The 26,949-nt window shown below is 43.1% G+C and overlaps 1 protein-coding gene across 1 annotated transcript in view; it reads left to right on the top strand.

Moving 5' to 3' along the window:
• Positions 1-26,949, top strand: part of LOC101354667 (histone-arginine methyltransferase CARM1-like) — an 87,597-nt gene that overhangs the window by 10,137 nt on the left and 50,511 nt on the right. Inside the window, exon 4 of the mRNA XM_023728562.1 lies at positions 8,489-8,599. Coding sequence (XP_023584330.1) covers positions 8,489-8,599 — 111 coding nt within the window. The remainder of the gene's footprint in view (positions 1-8,488; positions 8,600-26,949) is intronic.

Genomic DNA, 26,949 nt, shown 5'->3' with positions numbered 1-26,949 from the left:
ACGCGCCACATCTCCCCTCCTCGGAGATTCTGCTAATTGCCATCTGGCTATTTTTAGTTTCTTCAAAGTATGCTTGGGGCATAAGCAGGGAAGCCTGTCCTGCTGAGGGTGTGGGGCCGTGTGAGTTGCGGGGCTTTAATTTGGAAATGTTTTGACACTTCATTTGTCAGAGCACCGGTTGCCGCACAGTTCTGAGGGTAAGCTGAGCTGGGAGCTTATTATTTCTTTAAATTAGCGTTTTCTCAGAGGAACGATTCCCCAGTTGCAGCAGCTGCCTAGGGCATCCAATGTGATGCTGGCTTAGGCAGAAGGGATTGAGGGATTTGAAGGTTTAAAAAAGTAAATAAACAACAAAAAACATGCAATGCAACCTGTCCAATTGTCAGTTGATATTCAGATTTGCAGAGACTGAATTTCAGGCTCTTCTGTGGGGGTTTCTTCTGTGTGGGCAGACCATGAGTTTAGTCAAAGGTCCTTGAGTCCATTTCTAATCCTGCTCTGAAATTCTGCTCCCACTTTCAAACACTGTACACCCTGGGTAAGTGGGACACGCTAATGAGGCCTAACCTTCATTGTGGATGGAAATAAATGCCACAGTGCAGGCCTGGCTCCGAGCACTGGCTCTGGGTAATGAAACAGCCCTTGCTTCCTTTCCTTTCTTCTAAACCTCTGCTTCTCCCCACCAAGCACCATCGTTAGCCCGGAGATAGCAGAACCCCTGTTCAGAGCTGCGTGGGGAAGAAGAAAGAGAAGGAAATGGCTGATGATTCCTGCTACCAGATGCCGTCGAGTCAGCTCCAACTCATGGCGCCCCCATGTGTGTCAGAGTAGAACTGCACTCCACAGGGTTTGCAATGGCTGTGGTCTTTCAGAAGCAGATTGTCAGGTCTTCTTCTGAGGCACCTCTGGATGGATTCAAACTGCCAACCTGTTAGTCATTGAGTGCTGAACCACGTGTACTGCCCAGTGACTGATGCTAAGTGCTTCGTGTATCTTACCTTATTTACTCCCTGTGTGTTAGTTGGCGATCTTAGCTGCCAGCATCAGAAACCTACTCTGCTAATTTAAGAAAAAAGAAATTACTAAAAGCATACAGGAAGGTCAGAGAACCAGGCTTGGAGGCTACCAGTAACCAGTTGCCTTCAAGTTGACTCTGACTCATGGAGACCCCTTATGGGTCAGAGTAGAACTGTGCTCCATAGGGTTTTCAGTGGCTGATTTTTTGGATGTACATCACCAGACCTTTCTTCCTAGGTGCCTCTGGGTGAACTTGAACTGCCAACCTTTCAATTATCAGCCGAACACATTGACCATGTGCACCGCCCAGGGACTCCAGGCTTGGAGGCTACTTGGTGTTGCTGCTGTGTGTCATTGAGTCAATTCCGACTCACAGTGACTCTATAGGACAGAGTAGAACTTCCCGTTAGGGTTTCCTAGGCTGTAATCTTTATGGTATTACAAACTGGTATTTTGTTTATCTATGTATTTTGATATGTGTATTGAGAGGGCCCACCACCTGTCGTTTTGTCATACTGTGGTGTGTACATGTTGCTGTGACGGTGGAAGCTGTACCACTGGTATTTCTAATACAGCAGTCACTCATGGTGGATGGGTTTCAGTGGTGCTTCCAGACTAAGGAAGACTAGGAAGAAAGACCAGGCGACCTACTTCTGAACATTGGCCAACGAAAACCCTATGAATACAACAGACCATCATCGGATGGAGCACTGGAAGATGAGCCCCCTAGGTTGGAAGGTGCTACACAATAGCCACAGGAATGGACTCAAACATACCGAAGGAAGAGGGTGCAGGACTCAGTAATGTTTGGCTCTGTTGTACATAAGGTCACGTAAGCCAGAGCCGACTCGAAGGCTAACAGCGACAACAGCGGTGGGAAGACAGGGATAGTGAAAGAAGTCTCTGCTAGCAAAAAAAAAAGTTCTATGGTTTGGGCTTTGGAGAGCAAGGTTCAGGAAAGGTAATATATCACAGAACTCAGCCCTGGATTACTTCTTTGTGAGAGAGGTGGAGAGGAAGAGCTCGAAAATGCGCCTAGGTCTTCACGCTCTTTGGCCCCTTAAGCCCTCAGGGGGCTCTCGGCAGAGGTTTCCTGCTTTGGAGTCTGAAGCCAGCAGGTCAGTGCCAGAGTTCTCTACTCCTGGAAGGTTGTTGGAGAAAGATGCCCGAGTCTGCAAAGGAAAATCCTTTCATTTGGTATGAAGCCAGGTGCAGCTTTCAAGGTGAAACAAGAGGACTGCAAATAAGCAATGACCACAGACTATTCTTTAGGATGTTTGGGCAGGAGGGAGCTGGGACTTTGGGGTAGAGTGGAATGGGTGGCTTTCTAGTCAATATATTTGCACTCAGAGATCTCTGCCCCTTATAAGATATGTGACATGTGAGCTTAATATTTCTGAGGCTAATTTTAAATTGGGGGTAAGAATACTTAACCTCAAAGTGACTGGAAGAAGTTAGTAGGGTCCTGTCTAAAAAGTCTCAGAATAGCACAAGAATACTGTAGATGTAACTGTGCGTCTGAAAGAGCAAATTATCAGAGCCTCAACCATACAGCTTACCCAGGCTCGTGAGTCAGGATAGGCCACGTTATGCTGCTGTAACAAACAGCTCCCATAGCTCCTGTGATTGGTTTAGGCTTGGGTGTGTGATACAGTTTCGTTAATGACATCTGCGGGGAAGTCTCCTGGCAGGTATGGAGAAAGAGTTCCTCCCTTCTGAGAGAGATACACAGAGGGAGACACTCTTCCTTCCTTGACATTGTGAAATTTGGATGTGATGCCCAGAGGGATTGGATTCAGACACTCTGGAGTCCCACCACCTCGGATTGTTTGCTTTTTGAGATGATAATTTTCCTTACTGTTTTAGCTCATTTGAGTTGGGACATTCTCCTACTTGAGGTCAAAGACATCTTAACAATATAAGCAGAGATGTTAGTTGGGAAACTTTTGCAGTGTCCCAGGAGAGAGTCCAAAAGAATGAGAAGGAAGAATTCACTGTGGGGCGGAGGAGTGAAAGGATTTCAGAGATACTGGGTTCACAGACCCTGAAGGACTTGGAGAAAGAAAAGGAGAAGAAAGAGTCTAGATTGACGCCAGGTTCCCCCAAGAGAGCTTCGTTTCTGGCAGATGTTGCATGTCCAGTTTGAATTAGCGGGGGCTCTGTTTTGTATCATTCTCAGTCTAGGACCCAGGCTGATGGAACAGCCTCCATGTGAAGCATTACCAGTTCCTGTCACCATGGGAAGAAAGGAGTGAGGCATTGCATACCAGTTCTTAAATCTTCCACCTAGAAGTGACCCGTGTTACGTATCATCATATTACATGGACCTAAGCAAATCATATGGTCACTCCTAACCTCAACAGAGAAGCCTTGGTGGCACAGCGGTTTTAAAGTGTTCAGCTGCTAACCAAAAAGTTGGTGGGTTGAACCCACCAGCTGCTTAGCTGGAGAAAGATGTGACATTCTGTTTCCGTAAAGATTACAGCCTTGGAAACCCCGTGGGGTACTTCTACTTTGTCTTATAGGGTCGGTATGAGTTGGAATCGACTGAGAAGCAATGGGTTTTGGTAACTTCAGCAGGGCAGGTGGGTTTAGTTCCACCATGTGCCCGTAGGAGAACCAGAAACATTTGTAAGCTGTCCTGGTGACTCACACCAGGTGTCACCTTTGCAAACTGTTTGAAAATGGGACAGGTTGCTCAAGTGATGTTCTCAGTGCATCTGCTGTGCACGGGAGGGGACTAGGAAGGAAAAAGGGGGATTGAAGGATTAGATGGTTTTTGTGGTTAACTTCTCATTACCTTCTGCCTGGTGGCTTCCTACCCACTGAAGGCAAGGCATTTTAGGAAGTTCCGAGGGTTGAATTTCTAAACCTTCCATCTTCCCTCTAAGACAGTATCATGAAGGACCAGCCTGAGGCAACTACTGACCTGGCTGAAGGCTTATGTAGAGGACTCTGAGCAGCAGTAACTTCTAAAGCAGTGACTTTGTTTTAATGTCTGCTTTCTAGAATAAGAATGTATATTGATAAAGAGGACATGGTCAATAAGAAGCAGTTAAATTGAACAAAACAATCAATGAATAAGCAGTTCAAAGTACTGTACTAGGGAAAAAGACATGGTATTCTCTAGCACTGAACTAGGAGTTGGGCTCAGATGAACTTGGTGCTTTTACCTAAATCCTCTCCTAATTCCACAAATCTGACGTATTGACACAGTCAATTGGCTTCAGAATGATGGCTTACGTTTAGGATTTAGAAGTTCCTAGAAACCCAGAAAAGGCAGAATCACAGAAAAATGTCACATCTGTTGAATTTCTTTTAACGGCCATCAACATCTTAGCCTGGGCTCCCTGAATCACAAAGCAAGAACCAAAGGCTCACATGCTAATACTTTCTTGTTGTTGGGTGCTGTTGAGTCAATGTCAACTCATAGTGACCCCCCATTTGACAAAGTAGAACTGCCCCATTGGGTTTTGTAGGCTGTGATCTTTACAGGAGCAGATCGCCAGGTCTTTCTCCTACAGAGCCACTGCGTGGGTTTGAAGTGCCATCCTTTCTGTTAGCAGCCGAGCATTAAACCTTTGCACCACCAGGGCTCTTTAATACTTTAGTAGAGAGTGCAATCCCAGGGAAGCAGCAATAAAGGAGAAGAGATGTGTGGCAGGGAAGCGGGGAGAGCCAGTGTAATGGGGGATGTTACTGAGCTGGCCACAGCTGGATGAAAAGCTGATAGGATGGTGCCACAGAGCGTCTTCGAAGAGGCCGTATGAAGCCACTACATCATCGAACAGTTCACCCAGGAATAGAAAAGGAGAAGAGTTTATCCATTGGCTGCCATCTCCCATTGGCCAAAACATACCCCGCCAGGGTCTTAGGTCCCTGGTACTGCAAGGTTACACATTCATGAGCACCAGGTGGTGTCGCAGTGCGTGCTTCATGCCTCAACGGCAACGAGGAAACAAGGCGATCTTCACGTGACATCTGTCTCCCCCGCGCCCCGTTTGTGCTAGATCCTGTCTAATCTGCTCTAACTCAGAAGTGATTAGATTTAAGACATGCCCTACACTGATATGGCCTCATTAACATAACAAATAGAACCCTATTCCCAAATGGGATCATATCCATAGGTATAGGGGTTAGGATTCCAGCACATATTTTGGGGGACACAATTCAATCCATACCAGGCACCTCTCACCAGAGCCCCAAGGTGCAATTTCCATTGTCTCTCAATTTTGTATGTATATTTTAGGTTGATCTTGGAATCTTTTAAGGTGTTTTGTTTATTTTGAGTTTTTTTTCTCTTTTAATTTAATTTTATTCTTTGTGAAAGTATACACAGCAAAGGCTACACCATTTCAACAAATTCTGCATGTACAATTCTGTGACGTTCTTCAAGTCGTGTAACCCTTCTCGCTATCCTTTTCCAAATTATTCCACCATCATTAACGTAAAGTCACCGCCCCTTAAGCTTCTCATCTAACCTCTCAGGATGCCTCTGTCAGTTTGATCCCACATAGATAAATCGTTGAGACAGCACAATGCTTAAGGCAAACATTCTTTACTAATTAGGCTAAACTGTTGTTTGATTCAAAGCTGACTTCTTGGAATAGTTTTGGTTTGAGATTTAAGGTTTAAAGATTATCTCAGGGCAAGAGTTTGGAGTGTTCACCTTGCCTCAGTCGTTCCAGAAGTTGTGGATTCCACTGAGAATTTGTAATTCTGTTCCATGCCCCCCCGTTTTGATCAGAATTCTGCAGAATCTTAGATCAAAATGTTCAGCAATGGTAGCCGGGTCTAAGGTGTTTTAATTGAAGAAGGCTCTGGAAAGGTTTTTCTGAATGTGGCGCATCTTTTCTTTTGGGTCACTTACTTAACCATGTCTGCTTCCTAAACAGCGGCCACGTGTGTTCTGGCCCCCGTGATTTATTCCCGGGAGCAGGTTACAAGATGTGAACATTGGTATTTCTAAAAGTATAGACAGCCTAACAGCCAACCAATTCCAGAGACAAGGTGACATTTTAAATTGGTAATGCTCCTAATTACCCAAGCCCTAGGAATCCGGATGGAATACAGCCACAGCTCCAGAATTAATGTAAGTGAGCCCTGTGAACCGATTCCTAACAGCACGCTCTTAGAATAAATAATGCACGGTATCTGTGTATTGCACGTGGTTAAAACCACACACGCACAACCTCTTGATATTTCCTATTATATGAAAAATTCTTGCTATCCAAGTTTAAAAAAAAAGAAAACTTTTCTAAATTTTCCAACAAAAAACAATACTTTGTTTCCTTTTCAAATGTTGCCAAGTGGTAGTTCTGTATTGAAATGTCAGAATTATAGAGGATGATGTGCAGAAACAATGTATGGTAACATGGAGCATGATCTTGGAAGGCAAACGTGTCCAGATTCACCCCTTAGCCCCCCTCACTTACTGCTAGGTGATCTGGGCCTGGTGGTTTAATCTCTCTGATTTTCAGCTTTCTCATCTATAAAATGAGTGTAATAATGCTGTTTACTCACAGGGCTATTGGGAAAAATTTAAAAGCAAAGTAAAATGCCTAGCTCAAAGCTAGTGCTTAAAAAAAAAGCTCTTTCATTTATTTAGGTATTATTTAATTTCTTTCAGCAATGATTTATACCTTTCTGTGTAAAAATTTCTCACTTCTTTGGATAAATTTATTCTTAGGTATTTTATTCTTTTAGATGCTATTGTAATGAAATTGTTTCTTCAGTTTTCTTTCCAGAATGCTCATTTCTGATGTATAGAAACCCAACAGATTTTTCTGTGTTGACCTTTTATTCTGCCACTTCGCTGCATTTGTTTATCAGCTCTAGTAGCTTTCTTGTGAATTCTTTGGGGTTTTCTATATATAGGATCACGCCAACAGCAAAAAGGGATGGTTTTACTTCTTCCTTCCCAATTTAGATACTTTTATTTCTTTTTCTTGCCTAGTTTATCTGGCTGAGAGACTTCGAGGACATCCTTGTCTTGTTCCTGATCTTTAGGGGAAAGCTCTCCGTCTTTCTTCTCTGAGTGTGATGTTAGCTATGTGTTCTTCATAAATGCCTTTTATCATATTGAGGAATTTCTCTTCTATTTCTAGCTTGTTGAGTGTTTTCATCATGAAAGGATGTACATGTGAAAAATGTTGAAATGGCGATCTGTTTGTTATATATATGTATGCATGTATATACTCACCACAAGAAAAAATACTTTTTTAAAACACTGGATGATGGCATACTATATACTATTCTGTATATTGGTTTTATTAGTTTTCCCTAAAAGTGCATTAAAGCCCTTTCTATATTAAAAAAATGCTAAGAGAAGTCACCAATGAGGCACAAAGGACAGTAACCTGAAATCTCAGTGATCAGACCTGAGATTCAGGCCTCGGTTTCAGCAGTGTTTGCAGAGAGGGACCCAATACATATTACCCTCCTCGAGCCTGTCAGAGGTCCGTGGGCGGCACCGATGGTTGGCCCTCAACTTCTAACCAAAAGGTTGGCAGTTCGATCCCGCCCAGCAGCACCTTGGGAAAAAGGCCTGGTGATCTGCTTCTGTAAAGGTTACGGCCAAGAAAACCCTATAGAGCAGTTCTGCTCTAACACATGGGGTCACCGTGAGTTGGAATCGACTCCATGGCTTAGTGTCTCAGCACCTGGGTCCCGAGTGTTGGCCTTTTGTGCCAGTACATGACATTTCGATTTAATTTCCAAGTCTGAACACAGAGAGTGGAAGAAAGCTCCTGTAAATTCCATCAGTCCTCTGCCTTACTGCTTTGCACCCTCCAGCTAAACCTCCCCAGCTTCATGGAGGGGACCTATAAAAAAGCATATACCTCACTTTTGGATTTTTTAAGACTTTATTTCCAGTTACTTCTGAACATATACATATCATTCCAAAAAGTATCTACCATGTTCATGTTGATAGATTTGGTGGAGCAAATTCATTAATGACGCTCTAATTATCTTGGAACTAAACATCCGAAAAGCAATCCAAGTTACAAAACCAAGAAACCTGTTACCGTCAAGTCCATTCCGACTCATAGCGACCCTATAGGACAGAGTAGAACTGCCCCATAGGGTTTCCAAGGAGTGGCTGGTGGTTTCAAACTGCTGACCTTTTGGTTAGCAGCCAAACACTTAACCACTGTGCCACCAGGGCTCCAAGTTACAAAGAAACTATAATAATAACAGCAGTGACTTGAGGAATACCAATTATATGCCAGGTGATTTGCATAAATCTTGTATCATTTAATCCCTACCGTAGATGTAAAAAAGTAGGCATTACTAACCCCGTTTAACATATGAGAAGAACGAGTCTTTCCGAGCTTCGTAACTTTGCCAAGATCACATTGCTAGTAAATACCAAAGTTGATGTTTCCATTCTGACTTAAGTGCCCAGAGCTGGCATTGTGCCAGTCTGTTTGTGTTTTCACCCCATCTTAGTCTTCCCCTTTCCTTCCAGGTGGTCCTAGATGTTGGTTGTGGATCAGGAATGCTGTCATTTTTTGCTGTACAGGCCAGAGCTAGGAGAGTTTATGCACTTGAAGCCAGCTCAGCAGCACCATATGCTGAGGTGAGTGGTTGGATTTTAAGGTAGCTACTAATTACGTCTTCAGTATGCTTCCGAGGTACCAAGTGATGTAGGTCATTTTGAAGAATTTTTTTTTTTAACCAGTCTCTGATTTTTTTCTTTTGGAATGTTGCTGCTGAAAGATTCCATCCTCACTGCAGTGTTAACAAGAAAACAAGTATAAAAAATTTCACTGGTGCTAGAAGTATAGCAAAGCCTTCTCCCTCCCAATCCACTGGGCAGCAGGTGGAACTGGGGAGCAGGGAGTGAATGTTTTCTTGTCTTGAATGATTTACCAGAGGGAGAAGTCAGATTTCACTGGAGTTGGAATCAACTTGACATTAACAGGTTTGGGTTTTTTTTTTGGTCTTAAGCGCTATACTGACTATATCTGCACTTACCAGTTGCCGTGGGGTCAATTCCGACTCAAGGCAACCCCATGTGTTTCAGAGGAGAACGGTGCTCCATGGAGTTTTCAATGGCTGATTTCTCAGAAGTAGATTGCCAGGCCTTTCTTCCAGGTTCCTTCTGGGTGGCTTCGAACTTCCAGCCTTTCAGTTAGTAGCCAAACACTTAACCATTTGCACCATCGCTTTCAGGTTAAGGGGCTATTGTTACACGGTGACGTCAGAGCAGGAGACAGGTGTCTGGGTTTCCAGGGACCTTTCCAGATTTCAGAGTCTGACGGGAGGGCAGGGGATGCTTTGCTTTACCTATAGTGCTCTGTCATCATGATGAAATGTGTACAAATATTAGAGAACTAGTCAAAGTCAAGGAGCAGGTAACAGTGACTTTCAGTAATATTTAGATATAAGAATACTCCAGTCAAGCTACGGAGCTTGGATGTGTGTGTGTGCATGTGCGTGAATGGGGGAATGTGCCTGTCATTCACACCTGGAGGAGGCCTGGATTTAATTAGGGAGTAGAGTGACAGACAGAGAGGAAAGCTTGACTGCTTCTCTCCATCCCTGGACAGCTGGCAGCTCTGAGTGATGGCTGGTTTGAAGTGAGTGAGCCACCAGGGACCAGATGAGTGTGAGCCTACCAGGCTTGGAGGGAGAGCTCCAGGGCCGAGTGGCTGGTATGTTGCTGCACTCTGGATTTTTTTTCCAACCAAGTCCTGGGGAGAGTATTTGCAGTCATTTGCTTCTTCACCCTTTCTTCAAATCCATTTTTATTAAGTATTGGAGTCGGAAAGTCCCTGGGTAGTGAAACAGTTAATGAGCTGGGTTGCTAACTGAAAGGTTGGAGGTTTGAGCGCATCCAAAGGTGCCTTGGATGAAAGGCCTGGTGATCTCTTTGCGAAACCTCAGCCCTTGCAACCCCAATGGGGCACAGTGCTACTGTGACACACGTGGAGTCTCCATGAGTCGGAGTCAACTAGATGGCAGCAACTGTTGGGTGGTGCAAATGGTTAATGCACTGGGCTGCTAACCAAAATGTTGGAGGTTTGAGTCCACCCAGAGTCACCTCGGAAGAAAGGCCTGGCAATCTACTTCTGCAAAATCAGTTATTGAAAACCCTGTGGAGCACAGTTCTACTCTGACACACATGGGGTTGTCATGAGTCAGAACCAACTCAACAGCAACTCTTTTTTTTTATACACAAAAGATATTTGTAAATGTATATAGTGTAAAAAACCAAAACCAAACCCATTGCCTTTGAGTCGATTCCAACTCATAGCAACCCTATAGGACAGAGTAGAACTGCCCCATAGGGTTTCCAAGGCTGTCATCTTTACAGAAGTAGACTGCCACATCTTTCTCCTGCAGAGCGGCCTGTGGATTCCGACCACTGACCTTTCGGTTAGCAGTCGAGCACTTAACCACTGTGCCATCAGGGCTCCTTATAGTATAAAGAATACCTATTTTAAGAAATATATATAACATTAACCAAACCAAGCCCGTTACCCTCAAGTCGCTTCTGACTCATAGTGACCCTATAGGACAGAGTAGAACAGCCCCATAGGGTTTCCAAGGCTGTAACCTTTACGGAAGCAGACTGCCACATCTTTCCCCGTGGAGCTGCTGGTGGGTTCGAACTGCCGACCTTTTCGTTAGCAGCCGAGCTCTTAACCACTGCGCTGCAAGGGCTCCATATATAGCATTAGCATGCCCATTAAAGGCCTTTTTTGCCTTATCCTGATCACATCTCCTTTCCTCCCTATGCAGAGGGAAAACCATTGCCTTGCATTTTTGCTTATCATCCTCTTGTTGCTCTTTATGGTTTTACCACGTATGTTTCTATCCCTCCAAATAAATTGTACATGAACTTTCTATACGTGGAATCAAAATGCATGCAATTTTCTGTAATTTTCTTTTTATTTTACTCAACATTATGTTCCTGAGCATCATCATTGTTGCTGCACATGGCTGTCATTTATTCATTTTCATGCTGTATCATGTTCCATTGAGGGAGATGCCTCAAGCTGTTATCCCCTGCGGTGACACGGGCTGCAACAATGGGCTCAAACATACCTACTATTGGGAGGATGGCGCAGGACTGGGCAGCGTTCCCTTCTGTTGGACACGGAGCCGCCATGAGGCGGAGATGACTCGATGGCACCGAACAGCAACATATTCCGTTGCACTGTGGACAGATTTAGGGTGGTGTCAGGGACTGAGTTGTGTCCTCCAAAACTATGTATCAATTTGTCTAGGCCATGATTCCCAGCCTTGTGTGACTGTCCCCCATTTTGTCACCTGATGTGATTTTCCTATGTGTTTAGATCCTATCTCTATAATGTTGATGAGATGGGATTAACGACAGTTATGTTAATGAGGTAGAACTCAAATCTACAAGATTGGATTGTGTCTTGAGCCAATCTCTTTTGAGATATAAGAGAGAGAAGCAGCAGAGAGACAGGGGGAACTCATACTGCCAAGTAAGTAGAGCCAAGAGCATGTGTCCTTTGGACCAGGGGTTCCTGCGCCGAGAAGTTCCTAGAGCACAGAAAGATTGATGACAGGGACCTTCCTCCAGAGCAGACAGAGAAAGGCTTCCTCTGCAGCTGATGCCCTGTATTCGGACTTCTTAGCCTCCTAGACTGTGAGAGAATAAACTTCTGTTCATTGAAGCCAACCACTCATGGTGTTTCTGTTATAGCAGCACTAGATGACTAAGTCAGGTGGCTTCCATTATCAAGTGTTGTTATGAAGAATTTTGCACACAGTCCTTGCTGCATTTTTGCAAGAGTTTCTCAGGTGGATACCGAGGTGTGGAACTGTTGGGTCTTTTGGCACGCACACTTTGCTATACAATGCCAAACTACTCTACAAAGCGATTATACCAACTTTTACTACCACCATCAGTGCCCTGGTGGTGCAGTGGTTAAGTGATATGGCTGTTAACCAGAAGGTCAGCTGTTTGAATCCACCAGCTGCTCCTTGGAAACCCTATGGGGCAGTTCTACTCTGTCCTATAGGATCGCGATCAGTCGGAATCGACTCTGATGCCAATGGGTTTGGTTGTTGTTGTTGTTTTTTATCAGTATATGAGAGTACCCATTGTTCTACATCTTTGTCAACACTTGATATTGTCAGGCTTTTGGATTGTTGACAATCTGGTGCTTATAAAATTTAACATCATTATGTTGAAAATTGTATTTTCCAGATACAAATGACTTGAACATCTTTGCAAGCGTTTTGGCCATTTGTGTTTTCTCTTCTTTGAAACATCTGTTCAAGTCTTTTAACATTTTCTTCTTGTGAATTTTTTGTCTTATTTCCAATTGCTTTGTAAGAATGATTTATGTATTCTGGCTATTAATCCCATGTCAGTCATATATGTGGAAAATGCCTTCTTCCAGCTTTTACCTTACCTTTTCTCTTTCTTCATGGCCCCAGTACACTTTAATATGACATTATAAATAACAGAGACAAGGAGAGTATAAACTTATAGAGAACTCCATAGATAAAATGCCTTCTTCTTAGGTCTTAATAGATCTTAAAATGAATTCTTAACTATAAGGAGTTGAGTTTAAAACTCCGTCTCAGGTGCTGCCCATTCATTTATCCATAGTTGTATTTAGTTGTATCCTACGATCCTGGTTGTTGGGCGCCTTGGAAGAAACGTGGTGAAGAATGTCCATTCCTATATACAGAGACCTTCCATTCTAATAAAGGATTGATTCTACTGTGTCTTGTATCCGAGACCAAAAAAAGATTGGCATGAATAATTTAGAGGTTTGCTTTTTCTCACGTGTTTTCTCATATATTTTAAGGTGGTTTGAGACACATTACGTAGATGTTTTTAAAACCTTAAAAATCAAGTGCCCTTGCTTGTGGTATTTTAAGGGATAAAACCAAAACCAAACCAACCCATTGCCATTGAGTTGATTCCAACTCATGGCGACCCCATGTGTTACAGACCCGAACTGCTCCATAGGGTTTTCTTGGCTGTAATCTTTACAGAAGCAGATCGCCAGGCCTTTCTTCTGCAGCTCTGCTGGATGGGTTTGAACTGCCATATGCAAACCATTTGTGCCACCCAGAGCCCTATTTTAAGAGAAGCGAGCAAGAAATTAGCTATACATATTCTTGACTCCCCTAGCCATAATCCTGCCTCCAACGTCAATATAAACTTTTAATAATCACCAGTACAGTTGGGAGGAGCCAGCGTTCTGGAACTATCTCTGTGACTGGCTTCTCTAAAGTAATTCCCATCCTGGTTAAACACATCAGCAAGATTGTTGCCTTCTCACAGGGTGGGGCTACCCTCATGGACATTTTTACCCAGAGTGTGGCTGCTGTATAAATATAAGTTCTCTAGCAATCAGCTCAAGGAGCCCTGGTAGCACAATGGTTAAGCACTCGGCTGCTAACCAAAAGGTCAGCAGTTCAAACCTACCAGTCAGTCTATAGGAGAAAAGACCTGGCCATCTGCTCTCGTAAAGATTATGGCCTAGGAAACCCTATGGGGCAGTTCTACTCTGTCCTGCAGGGTTGCTGTAAGTCAGAATCAATTCGACAGCACACAACAACAGCAGTGGCAATAAGCTGGGGGTATTAGTGGTTCAGTGGTAGAATTCTCATCTTCCGTGCAAAAGGCTTGGTTTTAATTCCCAGCCAGTTCACCTCATGCACAGCCACCCCCCGTCTGTCGGTGGAAGCTTGCGTGTTGCTGTTGTCCTCAACAAGTTTTAGCGGAGCTTCCAAACTAAAATGGACTAGGGAGAGAGGTCTGGCAATCTGTTTCCAAAAATCAGCCAGTGAAAACTTTATGGATCACAACGGTCTGATGTGCAGTTGATCATGGGTGAGGGACCGGGCAGCCTTTTGTTCTGTTGTGCTCGGGGCCACCATGAGTCAGGGCCAACTCAAAGGCAGCTAACGATAATAAGGAACCCCAAAGCACCCTGATTTTACGCTGTCGTCGGCTTTCGCTTCTGTAGAAATGCTTGTGTCTCAGTCATCTTTCTTTTCTGCGTACGACTGGGGCGAGCTGCGGATGGGTAGCTTTCCAAATGCTGTCAGTGACTGCAGGGAGCCCCTGAAATCCTGGCTGGCAAGTCTCTTTTGCCTGCTGGCCTCCCCTGTATCTACCATGTGGTCTTCGAAGGACGGGCCAGTGTTACATATATTCAGGGCCAAGGATGATTCTCAAGGGTGGATTTCATCATAGCCTGGTCCCTCCTGATGAAAGCCGTGGGCTCTCCCTTGCCCATTGTTCCGGCTGTAGGTGTCTTAGACGCGTGCGTGGCACCAAGACACTTTCACGCTTGCGGGGGACGCTCTGTCCCAGCTGATGATTGCTGCTGCTTACACTGACACTCGTCTGTACAGCTTGTTGGGTGGCAGAATGCGAGCGTGAACAGCACGCACAAGATTTCCTCTCTAAGAACAGGTTTGTGGAGCAGCTCAGCCCATAGTGCACGGCGCTTCTGTCGACCTTTTCATTACTTGGTAATTGAACCAGCAGACATTTAATTCTGTCCTCTGGAGTCCTCATTAAATTGCTCAGAAAAGATAAAATTGCAACGAGAAAGAAAGGCGGACACATTTAGCCACCGTCGCCGGTCCCTCGGTCCTTCCCCACACGCTGGGCTCCTGGGCTTTAAGTAAACAGAGTATTTTCAAATGGCATTGGATTCAATTTCAGTTGCACTGAGTGGCTCAGCCTGAGTCGGGAAGTGCTGGTCGTCGATGGCAAGATGATGCTTCTGACTCCTAGTCTGGAGTGCTTGTACCTGGAGCTGTTTCTTTGCAGGAGAGTCACGATCTTGCCCTAGTGTAGCCTTGTGCCCTTACCCTGGGCCCCATATGACGTTTCTGGGTTGTAGTAAGACACCATCCCTGTCCGTGGAACAGGGCAGAGCTAAGTGTCTGCCATGAGTATCCAAGCTGTGAACCCGCCCCCCTGTAGCTGGCAGCCCTTGCTTGCTGTCTTTATTTTTCTTTTCTTGTGTATGAAAGTAAGGTGCCTACAGACCAAATAGAAAAGAAGAAGGCATTAATCAAAAATGTTGAATATACCGTGGACTGCCAATCAGTCTCAGAAGAAATAAAACCAGAATGTTCCTTAGAAGTGAGGATGGCTAGACTTGGGCCGCGCTTAATTTGGACAAGTCATCAGGAAAGACGAGCTGCTAAATAAGGACATCATGTTTTGGTAAAGTAGTGGATCAGCGAAAACGAGGGCAACCCTCAATGAGATGGACTGACACAATGGCCGCCACAGTGGACTCCAGTCTACCAAAGATCATGAAGATGGCACGGGACCGGGCAACGTTTCCTTCTGCTATTCATGGGGTCACCATGAGCTGGAGCCAACTTGATGGCAACTGACAGCAACAGAATGACACGAGAGCGAGACAGTCCCTAAAAATGAGTTACCACAATGTTGTCAACGGTGCACCAAGGAGACCCTTCAGGGACCAAGTTAGAGAGGGAAGCCCCACCCCTAAACTAAGAGCAACACCCCTTTTCTCGATTTACTTATTGGTCTTCTGGATCAACTGTTGTTTGAATAAAGGGTCTGGAGACCAGAAACCCTTTTGAAACGGAGGTCCAATTTCCTCCTTTTTCAAAGAAAGCCCAGATAATTTAAGGGGCTTGCTCAAATTCACAGTTGCCTTTATTGTGGAAAGTTGTCCCTGTTTGCAACATTGGCTTGTCTTTCATCTGAATATTTAAACCACAATTCACAGCAACTTCTTAGTTCACTTTGTAGCTTCTGGAATCTACTTTCCATTAGCCACAGCCTTTACTCACAGCTACCCACCTCCTTCTTCTACTCCCCTCCTTACCCATCTACCCCAGGACTAGCTGGCCAGCTAGCCAGTTGCCGTGGAGTCAGTTCCGACTCATGGCGCCCCAATGTGTGTCAGAGTAGAACTGCTCCATAGGGTTTTCAATGGCTGATTTTTTTCAGTAGTAGATCTCCAGGCCTTTCTTTCAAGTCACCTAAGGGTGGACTCGAACTTCCAACCCTTTGGTTAGCAGCTGAGTGTGTCAGCCGTTTGCACCACCTGGGGACTCTGGGTGGCACAAATGGTTTGCACTCAACTACTAACATAAAGGTTGATGGTTCAAACCCACCCAGTGGCACTGGGGAAGAAAGGACTGGCAATCTGCTTTGGTGAAGATTACAGCCAAGAAAACCCTATGGAGCAATTCTTCTCTGCAACACGTAAGGGCGCCATGAATTGGAACAATTGGACGCCAACAGACTTGTTTCTTTTATTTGTTTAGGGCTGATTTGATTCTGGGCGTTAGAGGAGAGAGGCAGTAAGTTTGGAGAAAGCGCAGGTGCCTTTAAAGCATTTAGTGACTGGGCCACCGGTTTTCTTGGCAAAGAGAGCAGGGAAGGTGGAAGAGACTGTAATTTACACACCAAGTAGGAAGGCACCGCTGGCACGCTCCCGAGGAGTAGAACTAAAACGCATTCAGATCGTTGCTTACTAATCATTACTATGTCTTAGAACTCCCTTCATCCTCGCTGAGAATTTGCCTCCCCCTCCCCCCGACTCTACATTTCTTAGCCAGTTCCTGGAAGTTCAAGGGTTGCACCCCGTGGAAGGTCCCCAAGAGAGAAAATAGCAAGACCTGTGAATTTTGCTACGTGACACTCTTCGAGAGCAGACCACCGTCTGAAGAGCAAGAATTTCAGTCAGATCAGCAGGTTGCCTTCTCCGTAAAATGCCAAGAAATCACTCTGGCTCCTTATTTCCCTCTGAATTGACGAATCCTCTCTCGCTCTGGGTTGATGGCTCTGCCGTCCTGGTAGCCTCAGACGGGTGTCCAATCTTGCTCTTTCATCTGCCGTGGCTGAGGGAATGGTAACTGGTTTTGCCACCTGGGTTACTTTTTAATGATCTGAAAGACCACTAGGAGCCAGCATTTCTTTTGTGCGGTTCCTCATTCAACAACCTAATAGCTGTCTGAGAAAGCTTTCTTAAAAAGAAAAAGAAAAGTTGGTTCTCTCAGGCAGAAGCAATAATACCCTGTGATTCTCTGACTGAACTATCACACTGCACGTATTACTGGGCATCGGACCTGCTGGAAGTGGACTTGCCGCTGAGGTTTCTTCGTCTCGGCACTGCTGGTTTTCTGCCAACAAGCCGTGAAATGACAGATGAGTGTCCCGAAACGTGAGTACAAATGGCGAGTAAAGTGCCCAAGACACCGCTGGGCTCAGCTGCCTCCCGAGGCAATGCTGGAAGGGAAACGTGTTTTTCTTTAGGGTCACCCTCTGTGTAGATGAACTCCAGTCAAGGCTGAAACCAAAGCTAGCACCACAGGGCAGACAACACTGAAGTGAAAGCATGCTGCTCAGTGTTCCCACTGCCCCATCAGATAGACAGCCTCCTCTAACAGGTCTGAGTCTCATCACTGAAAGCTGGAAATCATTCTCTCGCCTCCCTAAACTCTGAAAAAATACGACATTTTAAACCTGAAAATCTCCCATAATATAGTGTCTGAAAAAGCAACTTTTGAAGTATTGGAGCTACCACCTGTCTGTCAGTTTGTGATACTGTGGTGGTTTGTGTGTTGCTATGATACTGGAAGCTGTGCCACCAGTATTTCAAATTCCAGCAGGTTTCAGCAGAGCTTCCTGGCTAAGACGGACGAGGAAGAAAGACCTGGAGATCTACTTCTGAAAATTAACCGGTGAAAACTCTAAGGATCAAGAACATTGTCTGAGACTTCAATTCACCTATTTTGGATGCATCATCTGGTAAGACCACTCACTGGCGGAGGATATCATGTGCGGAAGAGTGGAGGGCCAGTGAAGGTGAGGAAAACCCTCCATGAGATGGATTGACACAGTGGCCATAAGAGTGGACTCAAACATACCAACAATCATGAATATGATGCAGAACTGAGCAACCGTTTCCTTCTGTTCTACATAAAGTTGCCATGAGTTGGAGCCAAAGGGATGGCCGCAGACAACAACCACAGGTGCAGGAGTGGCCAACAGTTAAGGCAGTGACCTGATCATCACAGTGTAGATGCTTCTAGGAGGTTTGATTGCATCTCATGATCAGGAAACATTTTTGGCTGCCCCATCCATACATCCATGTTGATTTATTTTGGAAATTACGTATGTATGACTGGATTCACACATCACGTACATTATAAAGATACTCCAAAGTTAAAATGATGAAATACCACTTCACACTTATAAATAGCAAAACCTAAAAGACTTACCGTACCAACGGGCAAGGAGGTGGAGCCAGTCGAACTCCCGTAGATCACTGGTGGGAATGCACAACGATACAACTTTCAAAAACAGTTGGGCAATTTCTCATAAAGTTAAACATATCCAGTGATTCCACTCTTAGATGTTCACCTAAGAGGAATGAAAGTATATTGTCCACACGGAGATCTGTCCTTCAAAACCTGGAAATAACCCAAATGTTCATCAGCAGGTGAAAAAATAAGCCAATTGCTGTGTTACGGATTGAAATGTGTCTCCTCCAAAATATGTGTTGAAATTTTAACCCCTGTACCTGTAAAAATGACCCTATTTGGAAATATTTAAAAATGTTTTGTTAATAAGATCATACCAGAGTAGAGTGGGTCCTAAACCCAGTCACCTCTGAGTATTACAAAGAGCAGAGTAGATAAAGACACACACGACGGGGAGACACCATGTGAAGACAGATACACACAGTGGATTCATACAAGCCCAGGAACGCCAAGGATTGCTGACAGCTAGCAGCTGAAATAGACAAACAAGGACCTCCCCCTGGGGCCACACCCTGAATTCAGACTTTTAGCTTCCTGAACTCTGAGAAAATAAATTTCTGTTCTTTAAAGCCACCTACTTGTGGTATTTTTTGTTAGGGCAGCACTAGGTAACTAAGATGTGGTATATCCAAACAATGCAGTACTAATAAGTAATAAAAATGAACCAACTACTAATACATATACCAACATGGACGTATCTCAGAAACATTCTGCTACATGAAAGAAGCCAGAAACAAGAGGAGCATATACTGTATAAATTCATTCATATGAAATTCTAAAACAGGCAAAAGTGATCTGTAGTGACAGAAAGCAGACCTGTGGTTCCTTGAGGCTGGGTGGTGTAAGAGGGGTGGCGGGAGCAGAATTGATTATAAAGAGGCATGAAGGAAATTTGGGATGGGGGGGATGGATATTTTCTATATCTTGATTGTGGGGGTAGTTCCATGAATTTTTTTATTAAAACACATCAAACTATACACTTAAAATGACTGTTTCACTGTATGTAAATTATACCTCAGACATGATATTAAAAAACAAAAGTAGACTTCTATTCAGCATCATATTGGAAGTCTTAATGCAATAATATAAGAAAAATAAATAAAAGGACTAAAAAGAGGGGGAAGATAAGGATGAAATAAACAATATTTTTTAATATATTTCCATTGAACCAGTTTAGAATCATGGTGATCCTATAGGACAGAGTAGAACTGCCCCATAGGGTTTCCCAGGCTGTAATCTTTACGGGAGCAGATCGCCAGGTGTTTCTCCTGTGAGCCACCTGGTGGGTTTGAACAGCTAGCCTTTCAGTTAGCATTGTGCCACCAGGGTGATAATGTGATTCAAAGGTCTGGTTCTATATTAATTTTATTTAGATACTTGGTTATAAGGTCTGTTAGGAGCTCTGGTAGCACAGTAATTAAGTGCTCTGCTGCTAACCAAAATGTCACTAGCCAATCCACAGGAGAAAGCCCTGGCAGTCTGCTTCTGTAAAGATTACAGCCTAGAAAATCCTCTGGGGCAGTTCTTCCCTGTCCTATAGGTTCGGTATGAGTTGGGATTGACTTGACAGCAATGGGATTTGGGTCTGTAGCCACTGAAAAAAATACATACACGTACACGCACAGAAGATAATCAAATGGAAGAAATGGAAAATGGGTTGAGCCAAATAAATTATGATATTCGTTTTTCAACCCATCCACCAATTATGCAAAGTATTTTGTTGTCCAGTTAGGTTCTGTGCCCTGGAGCAGTCCAGCCAATGAAACGTACTCCAAGTCAGAAAGAGAGAGAAAATTTATTAGGAGGTGACACCAACGGGGAGTCCAACAACAACGCAGGCTGACTTTATGGAGTCCCAAAAGGCAATTTTACATTAAAGCTTATATATGACTATTACAAGGGTTAGAATTGTCTTTTTGGCATGTAGCCCACAGATGGCCAGATGAGTTATGTGTTACAAGATAACTACAAGAGACTCCTTATCAGGCTAAAGAGAAACACACCGGACATCTCCTTATCAGGGTAAAGATTTATGGACTGGACATCTGAGCTCTAATCTTTATGTGTGTTGCGGGGGGGGGGGCATAAGTCACAGGTAGCCAGACAGAACAAAACAAAGTCATTAACAAAAGTATGTGGAAAGGAGAAGGCAGACAGAAAAAAAAACTTACGGGTTCATCATGGAGTTAGTTACGTCAAGCTCTCATCGCCCATTTTGAAAAGGAGAAAACATGTGTGGAGTATTGGGGCCACAATTCGAAATTCAGTTAATACTTTTCTCTTTCCCCTGATGTCAATCAGAAGATCTTACAAACTAATCAGAGGTGTTGAATTTTTATATTTTTAAGAAATAGGTTTAAAATTTCTAAAACTCTTTTGGAAGATTTTTGAAGTTAGAAAGTTTTGAAGTTAGAAAATTACATTTCCAGGTGTTTTAAATATTGCAGCTATGAGACTTTTTATATGATTTCAGCTACAAAATCATGCAACAATGAAACAGTCCCAAGTAAGCATTTTCAAAACATTCTTTCCATAGCATGAGTTTCTTTTGAAAAACAGTTCCTCTCTCATTTATGACTAAGAGTCATCTTTACCTTGGGAGGGAAAATTATGTTTATTTTTTTCAAAAATGCCTGCCAGTTAGAATAATTCTGACAGCTACTTGTCATTACAGAAAATCTCAGCAAATTACAACTCTTACCTTTTTTTAACGAGAAAATTCTATGATTCGTCTATTAGTGGAACAGTTCTTCTAGATACTTTGCTATAAAATAACTAGTGAAGGCCCACTGCTAGAAGGATTTTCAAGGTCGTCCCCATATTATTACAAAGTACTATAAACAGTCTTTTTTTAAAAAAAAATACTTTATTTTTTTGTTGTTGTGGAAAATATACACAGCAGAACATACACCAATTCAACAATTTCTACATGTGCAATTCAGTGACATTGATTCCATTCTTCAAGTTGTGCGGCCATTCTCACCCTGCTTTTCCAAATTGTTCCTCCCCTATTAACGTAAACTCCCTGCTCTCAAGCTTCCTATCTAACCTTTCAAGTTGCTATTGTCAATTTGATCCCATACAGATAGTTCTTTAAAGGAGCACAATGCTCAAGGCAGTCATTCTTTACTAGTTAAGCTAAATTATTGTTTGATTTAAAGAAGACTTCAGGAGATATTTTTGGTTTAAAATTTAAAAGTCTACTATCTTTTAGAGGCTTTTTTAAAAAAATCATATGCATTATGGATTTAATTGTCTCTCCCCAAAATATGTGTTGGAATCCTAACGTCTGTACCTGTGGATATAATCCCATTTGGAAACAGGGTTTTCTTTTTGGGTTAATGAGGCCACGTCAGTGTAGGTCATGTCCTAAGCCTAATCACTTCTGAGCTATAAGGAGCAGCGTAGACACAGAGACAAGCAGGCACAAATGGGGAAAGATTGATGCCACATGACGATCACCAAGGAACCGTGGAACAGAAGCTGAAAGAGACAAAGATCTTTCTTCAGAGATGACGGAGGGAGCCTTTCCCTAAAGCTGGTGCCTGGGATTTGAACTTCTAGCCTCCTGAACTGTGAGAAAATAAATTTCCCTTCTTTAAAGCCACCCACTTGTGGTGTATCTGTTATAGCAACGTGAGGAAACGAAGCTGATACAAAATTAACCACATTGATGAAATCCCGTAGTCCGTGTGGACTTCGAACCATGTGTCTCCAATAACTTTCTGGCGTACAAGGCTATAAGTGAAGTTTACATGTGGAACTATCTCTAGAACCTTCTCTTTACGTGAAATTTTAAAAATTCCCATCGAAGTAACTGTTCCATTGTGGTTACATTTACACAGTTTTTCCCATGAAACTTTGATTTTGTTAAAGATCACGGACTCTTCTCAAGTACATCATCCCTTCAGTTGGCTCACAGAGAAACACTTGTTCTGGTATTTGTTATTAAAACAGAATTTAGAGTATAACAGCGCTCATGTGAGGAACATTTGTACTTAATACAAGTGTATAGCATACTTCCCACAGAGCATAATTTTTCTGAACTGTTTCTTAAAATCATCGGTAATGTTTTCTCTGCAACATCAATCATATGTACTCTCAAAGAAATGCCATTTTGATTTTTGCCATGTTATTTCTATGTATTATTTCTGCCATTTTTGCCACAGCAGGAAGAACAAATATTTCCCATTGGTGAGTGACTCTTATCTTTTATTATTATGTAAAGAATCTCAAAGTAGCTTATAAAGTTTGAAGAAATTTTATGAAGATAAAGTTAAGTACTGCTTAACTTTAAACGTTGCTGGGAAAAAAATGGTAAAAGTGTATGCTCATATCTAACACCCTAAATTTTTTTTTAAATATGCTGTAAATCCTGATATTTTTTACTAGCACAATATATACCCTGGAGGCAAATATTGTTATGAATGATGTTTGGTGTAAATATATATTTCAAATAGTGTTCTTGGACATTTGGAATTTTCTAAGCTGCCTTCTCATGAGAATTGTTAGTTGTCATCATTAATAGCATACGAAAGTAAAATTTTGCTGAAGATCATTTAAAAGTGGTTGCAGCAGTACACTGACAGGGAACTGCCAGAAATTCAAGCTGGATTCAGTAGAGGATGTGGAAGGAGGGATATCATTGCCGATGTCAGATGGATCCTGATTGAGAGCAGGGAATACCAGAAAGGTGTTTACCTGTGTTTTATTGACTATGCAAAGGCATTCGACTGTGTGGATCATAACAAATTATGGATAACATTGTGAAGAATGGGAATTCCAGAACACTTAACTGTGCTCATGAGGAACCTGTACATAGATCAAGAGGCAGTCATTCAAACAGAAAGAGGGTATACTGCTGCATAGTTTAAAATCAGGAAAGGTGTGTGTCAGGGTCGTATCCTTTCACCTTGCTTACTCAATCTGTATGCTGAGCAAATAATCTGAGAAGTTGGACTATATGAAGAACGCAGCATCAAGATTGGAGGAAGACTCATTAACAACCTGTGATATGCAGATGATTCAACCTTGGTTGCTGAAAGTAAAGAGGATGTCAAGCACTTACTGATGAAGATCAAAGACTATAGAGCCTTCAGTATGGATGACACCTCAACACAAAGAAAACAAAAATCTTCACAACTGGACCAATAAGCAACATCATGATAAACCGAGAAAAGATTGAAGTTGTCAAGGATTTCATTTTACTGGGATCCACAATCAACGCCCATGGAAACAGCAGTCAAGAGCTCAAACAACGCATTGCATTGGGCAGATCTGCTGCAAAAGACCTCTTCAAAGTGTTAAAAAGCAAAAGATGTCATTTTGAGGACCAAGGTGCACCTGACCCAAGCCATGGTGTTTTCAATTGCCTCATATGCATGCTAGAGCTGGACAATGAATAAGGAAGACCGAAGAAGAATTGAAGCCTTTGAATTATGGTGTTGGCAAAGAATATTGACTATACCATGGACTGCCAAAAGAACAAAGAAATCTGTCTTGGAAGAAGTACAGCCAGAATGCCCCTTAGAAGCGAGGATGGCAAGACTTTGCCTTACATACTTTGGACATGTTACCAGGAGCAACCAGTCCCTGAAGAAGGACATCATACTTGGTAAAGTAGAGGGTCAGTGAAAAAGAGGAAGACCTTCAATGATGTGGATTGACACAGTAGCTGCAACAGTGGGCTCAAGCATAGCAAAGATTGTGAGGATGGTGCAGGACTGGGCAGTGTTTCGTTCTGTTGTACATAAGGTTGCTATGAGTCAGAACCAACTGGATGGTACTTAACAACAGCAGCAACATCCTGTGGGTTCTGACTCATGGCAACCTGTGCATAATAGAATGAAACATTGTCTGGTCCTGTGCCATCTTCATGATTGTTAGTATCTTTGAAGCCATTGTGAGAATTAGATATCCATTATTTTTGCATCAAAATGGACCTGATGCAGAGCTAGTAGTGAGAAGGGTCTGTTCTGCCATCTTCTTATTGTTGATTGTGTTTGTATTATGATGAGAGGGGCATGTCTTGCAGCCTGAGTGGAAAATGGTACTATATAGGAAGAAAATGGATGGCTCAATATCCTCAATTGGCTCTCTTTTTTTTTTTTTCTATGCAGGCTGCCAGGCCTGTGAATGGCAATACAGGTAGTCCCTGACACGACTCTGTCAGAAGTCAGTTCAGACGTAAAATATCTGTCTCTCTTTTTTTTTAGTTTTCATTATTATTGCCTTTTATTATCAGTATCTTTATAAATCCAATCTTTATTTATGTTTGGGCTTGGAAACCCTTCATATAAACTTACAGGTCTATTTTAATAATGCATACATGCATAAAAAATACACAAATCATAAAAATTGACTCCAACGATGAAGAAAAGTTGGACATTAGCATTTTGTCAGTTGTGGTAATACCTCCACTTGTGGAAGGCTCTGGATCATCTGGATTATCCCTGGGAATGGGGATGGCCTTTCTAGTCAGAAAATTACTGAGAGTTGTCTGTATGGTCCTTTCCTTTTTTCTTCATATATTTTGTGGTAACATCTCACTACTTCCCAAATCTGCCTGTTGACTTTAGCAAAGCGATCAGCATTTGGGTCCATGTTTTCAAGCAACTGAAGCCCCTGATTTGATTTAGAAAAAACTTTAGCTAATCTTTTCACTGTAAAATTTTTTGACAACTTCTCTACTTCCTCTTTCTCATTATAACTTTCTTATTCAAGATTTCTTTCCTCTTCAAAATCCATTAAATCCTGATCTGTCATTTCCCCTTCTTTGTGATCTACGAGGTGTTCCACATTGGTGATATCAAGTTCTAAATTAAGCGTCTTGCCACATGGATGATTTTTCCACTGATCTTTTCGATCATATTATCCTGATCAAATGCCTGGAGTCTGTTCACATAACTCAGCAATTTTTTCCATATCCCCTGCATGCATTTTCCCCTAAATTCCTCCAAGGAAGATGTACTAACAATAAGATGCATAAAACAAAACAAAAAGAAGTGGATGGTCATAAGTGCAGTTCATCATAACTCGAATGTGTCTTGTGTCGGGGACTACCTGTATAATATAGAGATTAAGAGTATGGCTTCCAAAATCATAGTGTCTGGTTACAAGCCTGGTGTTATTAATTTAATTGTGCCCCCCCAAAACAGTATTGATATTCTCACCCCTGTGCCTGTAAATGTGACCCTGTTTGAAAATAAGAGTTTTCTTTTGTTCAGTTAATGAGGTCATACCTGAGTAGGCTGGGTCCTAAACCTAATCACATCTGAGTTATAAAAAGAGCAGAATAGACACAGAGAAACACACAGGGAGAAGAGGAAGACAGAGGACACAGATAGATGCATCTACAAGCCCGGGAACACCAAGGATTCCTGGCAGCTACTAGAAGTTGAAATAGACAAGGAAGGCCCTCCATCTAGAGCCACGCCCTGAATTCAGACTTCCAGCCTCCTGAACTGGGTGAAAATAAACTTCTGTTCTTTAAAGCCACTCACTTATGGTGTTTTTTTGTTACGGCAGCACTGGAAGACCAAAACTTGTGGCTCTACCAATTACTAGCTATGTAACCTTGGACAAACTACTTAAACCCTCTGCACACTGGTTTCTTTGTCTGTAAAATTAAGATAATAATAACAGCACATTCTTCATGCATTGATTCCTTGGAAAAATGGCATGGAGGCAGCATCTGACCTCCTCTAACTTCACGAGGCAGAAGGTGAATCAAGATCAACAGCCCAAGGCTGATTCCTATGAGGACACGCCTCCTCTCTCTGCCATCCTTACCAACTCTGACACCAACCGTCTCTCCCACTGCACTCTCGACTTCTCTGCTGAGTTTGCTAATTCGTTGCCATGACCACACAGAGCTCACAAACCAAACTCACACTTAAGGGGCTTATTGGAGAAGTAACAGGTTACAATTCAGGTTCAGGAACACTCAGGATACAGTTCTCTGATCAGGACAGCCTCTTCTCAGCTGTGCTCACAGGCATGCCATTCTCTGGCCCCTTGGCCTCTGTCCTGCTTGGGCAAGTGTTTCAAAGTTCTTTTAGCTCTGCCAGTAAGTGCCCAGAGGCACCCTACTCCACCAGTAAACCTCGGACCAGAGGTGTTCAGCTGTAACTCTGTGGGTCAGCAAGCCTAGCTCCACTAAGTGCCTGTAGGCTCACTACTCAGCCAGCCAGCCTCCTGCCCGAAGGTGCTTAGCTTTTGCGCTCCGTAGGCTCTTGGCTCACCATGCCATCTCTTGCCGATCTCCTGCCTCTTCAGCCACCGTTTCTCTGCTGCCACTTCTCACAGTCTTCCGTGTTACAGCTCTCTCTTTCAGTCTCTTGGTTCCAGGAGCTTATCAGTGCGGGGGATCTCAGGTCCGAAGGACACACTCTGCTCCTGGCTTGGTGATGGTGCGATGCCTTCCTCCCGCCTCTGGGATGGCTCATTTTAAGCCTAGCAGGATGGCAAAACTGACCAATCCCTTTGTTAGGGTTCCACTTACCTTATTTACGTAGTCTCATTCAATCATTGGAGCCCTGATGGTGCATTGGTTAAGAGCTATGGCTGCTAACCAAAAGGTTGGCAGTGCGAGTCCACCAGCTGCTCCTTGGAAACCCTATGGGGCAGTTCTACTCTGTCCTGTAGGGTTGCTATGAGTCA

The sequence above is a fragment of the Trichechus manatus genome, unplaced genomic scaffold, assembly GCF_000243295.1.
Source record: "Trichechus manatus latirostris isolate Lorelei unplaced genomic scaffold, TriManLat1.0 scaffold00025, whole genome shotgun sequence".
Classification (NCBI taxonomy): domain Eukaryota; kingdom Metazoa; phylum Chordata; class Mammalia; order Sirenia; family Trichechidae; genus Trichechus; species Trichechus manatus.
Note: the sequence above shows the minus strand (reverse complement) of the source record. Positions and strands in the feature narration are given on the sequence as shown.